Source organism: Myotis lucifugus, unplaced genomic scaffold (genome assembly GCF_000147115.1).
Source record: "Myotis lucifugus unplaced genomic scaffold, Myoluc2.0 scaffold_49, whole genome shotgun sequence".
NCBI lineage: Eukaryota > Metazoa > Chordata > Mammalia > Chiroptera > Vespertilionidae > Myotis > Myotis lucifugus.
Window position 1 is genome coordinate 1958003 of NW_005871097.1, and position 8248 is coordinate 1966250.

At 34.3% G+C, this 8248-nt stretch overlaps 1 protein-coding gene across 1 annotated transcript in view; it reads right to left on the bottom strand.

The window, feature by feature from the left end:
• The window catches only part of CDKL5 (cyclin dependent kinase like 5), a 157925-nt gene that overhangs the window by 86875 nt on the left and 62802 nt on the right, over positions 1-8248 (bottom strand). The window contains exons 2-3 of the mRNA XM_006088551.3: positions 5258-5488; positions 2169-2203 (exon numbers count right to left, since the gene is read on the bottom strand). Of these exons, the coding sequence (XP_006088613.1) occupies positions 2169-2203; positions 5258-5321 (99 nt within the window). The 5' untranslated portion in view covers positions 5322-5488. The remainder of the gene's footprint in view (positions 1-2168; positions 2204-5257; positions 5489-8248) is intronic.

Here is an 8248-nt window from a genome sequence, read left to right on the forward strand (position 1 = left end):
ATCATTGATTGGCTGCCTCCTGCACTCCTCACACTAGGGATCGAGCCCACAACCCAGGTATATGGCCTGACTGGGAATCGAACCATGACCTCCTGGTTCATAGGTTGATACACAATTACTGAGCCATGTTGGCCAGTCTAGGCCACATTTTTTAAAATATATTTTTATTGATTTCAGAGAGGAAAGGAGAGGGAGAGAGAGACAGAAACATCAATGATGAGAGAGAATCATTGATCGGCTGCCTCCTGCACATCCCACACCGGAGATCAAGCTCACAACCTGGGCATGTGCCCTGACTGGGTATCAAACCATGGTCTCCTGGTTCATAGGTCAATTCTCAACTACTGAGCCATGCTAGCCGGGCTGGGCCACATTCTCTTTTAATTGGGCAGCATTCATTTCAATAAACTAAGTATGGTCTTTGGCCTGGAATAAACCAACATTTATTGTGTTCACAAAAGACACGCTGTATCTTTTTATAAACATGACTTCTAAATTTCTTGCAACAGTACACAGATTAAAACAGTAACTTTCTTTCATACTTGCTCAAATATACAATATACTAGGAATTATTTAATTATATATACACTCAGATCCAACCCTCTCAAAAAGAGAACAAATTTATGCATAAGTGATCAAACACACACCTATGCATAAGTAATCATACATTTTATAAAAATTTTATAATTTTAAAAGGAATGCAAAATGCATGGGTATGATTATTTTATATATAATGGTACAATAGAAATTATTATATCCATTTTTAACTATAACATGAGATTTTGTGGTTATCCATTTGTTTGCTCCTGAAGGGTAAATCTTACCAAAAGCATCAAATTCTCTATTTTGGGGTAATGGGGTGAAGATTTGAAGGTTTGATTCTGGCTGAAAGAAGAATATACTATAACAAGTCTAATGACTAAACAGCTGCAGATTCTAAAAAGAGTTTTTATTACTCTGAGTGAGGCACTAATTTATGTTTAAATTTTCCATCCGATATCTTTTTAGATGCATGAAAGGAAAAAAACACACACAATACTTAAAGAGCTGTTTTGTGAGTCCCCTCATTTAGTAAAGTGCAGTAAAAAGAGTTTTTTAGATGCAATCTCATTTTTTAAAGTATCTCTTCAGACAAACCCGAACCCATACAAGGTTAAGAAAACTACAATTTACTTATCCTTGTAACCCAAAGTGCTCTACACATAGCCACTAGGAATCAGAGTTCACATTTAGAATTGGTTTCCCAAGAGCTTAGATCTCTGTTACCATCCACTCTAACTCTGGACCCATCTTGCTGGCACTGACAGTGTGCATTAACAGTGTGCAGTGCGAACCATTTCTTACTATAGTTAACAAGCATGTTTTAACAAACAAGTAGACAGATATATGGATACATAAAAAAATATTCAACTAATAAACCTTTTTTTACATAAAAGACAGAAGAACTTAGATTAGGACAAAATTGTTATAGCTTTAACACTTCCCATATTTTTTTAATTGAGGCATAATTGGCATACAACATTATATTAGTTTCAGGTAATCATTACAACGTAATGATTCAATATTAGAACATGTATCATCTAAAAGTTATTCTCTGAGTAAAACATGTTCACCACTGAGCAACAGCTGTGGAAACTTGAAATAACTTACCTGAATAAATGGTGATTATTATCATAGTCAAATAATTTATATAATTTGATTCATTCAAGGCTGTGCAAGGGTGATCAACTATAATCAATAATAACCATATACTATTATCTCAAGCCCTATTTTATATCAAATACCTATCCACTATACCCTTCAAAATCTGGATTCAGACCCATAAAGTATTCTAAGTTATTGGGTCTACATGAAAAATGCTAACTGAATGAAAGTCTTCATTGTTCTTAAGTACCTGAACATAAATTCATCACTACCTTGATTTCTTCTCTACCACCTCTTCTCATTAGGCAGCTTTTCACCTATACATTGGACAGGTGAAAAAATAGCACATGATTGTAAAGAACTAATGACTACCAAATCATGATAAAGCTTGTCCCAAAGTAATCTCCTTTCTCTGGGTTCACATATTAATTCTACTCAACAAGCATCATCATTATATGCTCACATGCACAGAACACTACATTAATTTCAAAACAGTTAAATACATTTTTTCTTCTTGTACTTGCCTTATGTCTGCATTTAAGTACAACTCCATAGGCTCCTATAATAAAAAGAAGTAAACTGTTAGAAGCAGTATACCTACTACAGCTCTTACAGAAATTGAAGTTCTATTATATTTACACTAGAGGCCCGGTGCATGAAATTTGTGCACTGGGGAGGGGTGTCCCTCAGCCCGGCCTGCGTCCTCTCACAATTCGGAACCCCTCGGGGGATGTCCGACTACCAGTTTAAGCCCGATCCCAGCCTGGCCTGTGAGGATCTGGCCTAAACCAACAGTCGGACATCCCCTGAGTGATGTAGCAGTGCACCAAGCGGCAGGTGGCCAGCGAGGAACCAGAACCAGGGCCCAGCGCCACACTGCTCATGCTCATCCCAGCCCACTGTGCCTGCTGCTGCCACTCGGTAGTGCTGCTGTGGAGTCAGGAGAGGCTCCTGCCGCCGCAGCTGTGCCAGTCATGAGCCCAGTTTCTGGCTGAGCAGCGCTCCCCCTGTGGGAGCGTACTGACTACCCAGGGGCAGCTCCTGCCTTAAGTGTCTGCCCCTGGGTGGTCAGTGCATCATAGCGACTTGTTGACCAGTCATTCCAGTCATTCTGTCATAACAGTTGCTTAGGCTTTTATATATATAAATTGGTTATCAGTATATGTTATAATAATGAATCCTAAAATAACGATATTCTGCAGTGATAATGCAAACAGCCACCTACAGAGCATGGATATTTATTATATATTTTTTCATAAACCGAGAGTATAAGTAACTCATTTCCTCAACATGTACTTTTACAGGTTTCTCTTTTAAAGAAAATTTCACTTGAGACATTTTTAAATTTAAACTTAAAATATTCTAGAGACAAGATTTGGGTACAAGAACCTTGGGAGTAGATGAAAATTAATTCAAAAGATTCTAGGAAACTTAAATTTTAAGAGCTAATGATTTCTTAGCATGGAGCTTACCAAATATGTTATCTATCCTAGGAGACAATTAAGTCCTCTTCTAGGATACTGGAATATCTTTCCTGATTGGCAAAACAGTATAGGCCTCGGCATTCCAATTAATAACTAATCAAAGTTGATACATTTTTGCCATAAATAATCAATTCAAGGGCACAGGCCACAAGCAGTTCAAGAATCTCTGGCCATTTATAGCCATGCACTCCCACTTTGTTTGATATATTTTGATGAAATTCATCATCATCTTTTGGGTTACTTATCCTGTTATCCAGCCAATAAACTACTTCCTTAGAGACAGAACACAGAGTTGACAGCAAGTTACCCATAAAACTGAGGTTAAAGTTATACTGTGAATATCTAATTAGGAGAATCAGAAGGTAGATTCTGCTTGACAGTTTTATAGAGTTTGCTTGACAGTTTTAAATTTCCTTAATATATATTTGTATTTCTTAGCCAAAAAGCATCTGAGGTAGTTTATAAAAAAAAACAAAAAACATAGCAATGATGATTCTGGCTACAACTTAAACTGACATATTCTGATTTATATAACAGTCTTGTAGTTTTAATTAATCTGAGCCAATCCCTGAGAAGATGATCACATATAAATATACAAAGAAACACAAGGTTAGGATCCAGAAAACTTAGGTTCAGAATCTGGAACATTCCAAATGTGTTATACTCTATGAGATGACCTTCTCCAGTCAATAGTTTATTGCATAAGTCTAACTGTAATACTTCTTTGGGGGGAAAACAACCAATAACAAATAAACAAAAATGCAGCTATTATAAAACAGATAGTAGGTAAGACATGGAGAATAAATTTTATTTACATAATTAATATTAATGAAGAAAACAAAAAGGCGTTGACTGGTGAAGGAAGAAGGATCCATTCTCTTAATATGGTTTCAACTTCAGATCTTGAAGCAAACACCCAATGATCAGACTGTGTTTTTAACTGCTTTTATTTATTTTAATTTTTTATTTAAATTCTTTATTGCTTAAAGTATTACATATGTCTCCATTTTCCCCCATTGACCTCTCCCTGCCAGCTCCCACCGCCCCCCAGCACAGGCCCTCACCCCTCATACTGTCTGTGTCCATTGGTTATGCTTACCGTATATGCATGCATACAAGTACTTTGGTTGATCTCTTACTCCCCCCTCTCCCACCCTACCTTGCCTTCTCTCTGAGGTTTGACACTTAATATTAAAATCTAAAACAGCTTTTCTGTTCACATTGGTAAATGTTTAAAACTCCTTTTAAAATTTCAAATTTATTTGAAAATTCTGAAATATGAAATTTTTGTAACATTTGCTTTAAATAAACCATAATTATAGTCATTTATCTCATTAACAGAATCATTTATCAAAATCTCCATAAAGTTATCTTTAAGTCAAGAGCAAAAACTACTAAAATGAAAAAATAAAAAAAACTTATGAAAAATGAATTACCATATTTCATCTAATCAATGATGTCATTGAATATAAGCATAATTTTATGTACTACTAGTAAAGGAAAAATGTTGCCGATTAAACCATGACATGCTACTGATTATAACATACATCTGATTTCAAAGGCATCACAATATGACCAAATTGTGTGCCTCAGAATTTATAAAATGTGGTTTGTCATTCCCCAAGACAAATAGAAGTTATTTATTCATTTATTTACCATGTAGTAAGTAAGTAAAATTTAACTTATACAAATAAAATTAAAGTTATTGACAATAAGCCTAGCTGATATAAAAATAAAATGTAACCAAAAAATTATTGACTAAAGAAACCATGGTTCCTAATGAAAGAATGAAATAGATCTTATAACATAGAAACCATACCTGAAACCTGTATGTTCATGTTGACCAATGTCAACCCAATAAATTACATAAAAAAAGAAAAGAATGAAATTAAAGCAGCCTCAAGAAATTCCTGATTTATTAAACTTTAAGGGGTTTTTTAATGTTTTCAACTTTCAATTTGAGAATAAGACCCAATAGTTGAGAATAATTTTATTTTTAATATCTTGCTCTTAGATTCATATCTAAATTGATGCAGATTAAATTAGTAGGACCTGAATTATTAGCTTTTTTTGGTGGTAGGTATAATTGTATATTGCTAAAAAAAAACCTCAAGAAATGCTAAACTTACCTTCACCTACAACCCCAAGGATCTCAAATTTATTCATCACATTACCAATGTTAGGAATCTTCATGAAGACAAACTCCTCTTTTGATGCGAGCCACAAAACATGGCATCAAAAAAGAACTTCTGAGAAAGTTGTCTAGTAAGTAGAACAAAAAAATGGCCGAAGGAAGAAATTCTCACAGGTTGGCAGGAACTTTCACATATTTCTTCTAATGTGAAGTATTAAATGATTCCCTGAAAGAACAAACAATTACAAGCCATAAGTTTTATATTTCAGTAATCAAATAAACTAGCCTATATTTTTATATAGTTCTTTTAAAACCTTATTAACGTTTCACATACCAAAAAAAAGACATAATCATAGGAGGGAAGAACCCAAAATGGAACATAAATGAACAAATGTAGTTAACTGTATTTGAAATGAGTAATGTAAACACATTGAACAGGGCCAGAGGAAAAAGAATTAACCCTAGGTAATTCTTGAAAACAATATTTTAATACCATACTCTCCTTGAGCTTAGACAAAAAATAAATATAAATACATACTATATTCTACTTAGGTAGTTGTTTTACACAGAGATATGAAACTTCTTTATATGTATTCTAGGATTAAGCAAATAAGTATATGTATTGTGGATAATGAGAGTTTGGTTCCTTATTCTCATAAAAAGAAGTTACAAATATAAAAAGGGGGAAGGCCCTGGCTAGCATGGTTCAGTGGTTAGAGTGTCATCCCACACACCGAAGGGTCAGGGGTTCGATTCCCAGTCAAAAGCATGTACCTGGGTTGCAGGTTCAATCCCTGGCCCTAGTCCAGCCGCATGCAGGAGGTAACCAATCGATGTTTCTCTCTCTCCTTCCCTCCCTCCTTTCTACTCTCTCTGTAAAAGCAATGGAAAATATATCCTCAGGTGAGGATTAAGAAAAAAAAAAAAGGAAAGAAAGAAAAGAAAAAAAGAAAAGGAAAGGGAGACGGCTTGCAATTAGAATTAACCATATAAGCTCATTCTTAATATAGAGAGATGTAGAAATAGACGTAAGTGTGTGTGTAAATATAATATAAAATATATATACACACATATATATTCCTTAGCTCTGTCTGCTGAGGGAGCCTGGAAGCAATGACACTCCAGTAGCCATGAACACAGCTAATGTGCCAATAAAAGGAACCAGGGTTCCTAGGAGAAATGGCTGATTTCCAGGCTACAGCAGAAAGTAAGGAAATGCTCAAGGAATAATGGGGACATGTCTAAAGGACACAGGAGTCAGCTTGAGGACTCCCACTGGTGAAATGAGGAACATTTGAGCAACAAAATAAATATAGTAGTAGGTTATAATCCATAGAAGTATAAAAAAGTGTACCAATCCTTACTGACATAAATAAATGGGGGAGAAGAAAAAGCTTTTTCTTAGAGCATAATTCCAAATAATAAATTTGATGAAGAAATAAGAAAAATCACCATTTGGCAAACCGCCCTGACTATAATTATTTTAGGCAAGTATCATTAATACATGATAAAACTAGTGGTTGAAAATTTGATGGAAAACAGAGTATTACCCAGTCTCAAAGTAGCTCCCTATAAGATAACTTTCAATTACAAAGGGGAAAATAGTAATTCCATAGTAAAGAATCTTGCCAGATACTATTTTAAGTGATCAAAATTAACACTGCTAGTAATAGGACAAATCAATACCATATGCCTCCTGATAGGATGCATCACAACATACTCCTGTGGCATTCCTTCTAAAAAGGTAAAACCTAAATCTAAGCAGAGACAGCAGCAGACAAGCCCAAACTAAGGACATTCTACTAAACTAGAGGCCCGATGCACGAATTTGTGAACATTGAAAGGAAATTAATTAGAAGAAATATTTTAGAGGCTGGAGAAAGACTGCAGGAGGTTGGCTCCAGGGTGTGTCTGGCCCATCTCACCCAGTCCTGATCGGCCGGACTCCAGCAGCAAGCTAACCTACCAATCAGAGTGTCTGCCCCTGGGTGGTCAGCGCACATCATAGCGACTGGTCGAGCAGTCGATGACGAACCGTCAGACACTTAGCATATTAGGCTTTTATATATACAGATAACTGGCCTGTATTCTTTAAAAATGTCTATGTGATGAAAGACAAAGAATGACTGAGGAACTGTTCCAGAAAAAAAAATTAAGAGTCATGAAAACTAAATATAATGCATTATCTTGGATTGGAATTTGGACAAGAAAAAAAATTGCTATAAAGGGTAACTGATAACATTTAAATGTCTACAGATTATATAATATTATGTCAATGATTATTTTGATAATAGTATAGTGGTTATGTAAAACAATGCTCTTGTTTTAAGAAATTATGAAATCGGTGAAAGTGGTCAAAAGGTACAAACTTCTAGTTAAAAAAGAAATAAGTCCTAGGGATGTAATGTACAGCATTGTGCCTATAGCTAGTACACTGATGGTAGGAATGTAAACTGAGACAAGCTTTATAAAGAGTAATATGGCCATAATTAACAGCTTTAAAAATGTTCATATCATGGATAAAAGTATCTGACAAAAACCTACAACATCATTTTTAAATGTGAAATATTAGACACAGTCCCTTTAAAAATTAAGAACCTAACAAAATGTCTTACAATTAATACTTATTAATATTATCATTAAACATTATCCTGGTGGGTTCTTGCCAGCTCAGTAAAATAAGAAAAAAACAAATGAATAAAATATATAGCATTGGAAAGAGGGAAACACAATAGTATTTATAGATATTATTATCTACATAGAAAATTCAGAGGAATTTAAAAATTATTATAAGTGTTAGCAAGGTAGCTAAATATAAATTTAATATACAAATAACAGCTGTGTAAACATCAACAAGAAACAAAATTTAAGTTTTTAAAATCACATTTACAACAAAAAAGTGGTTTAGGATTTAACAAAATATATTCAAGGCCTTTATTCAAATATAAATATATATATATATATATATATATATAGATGACTAATA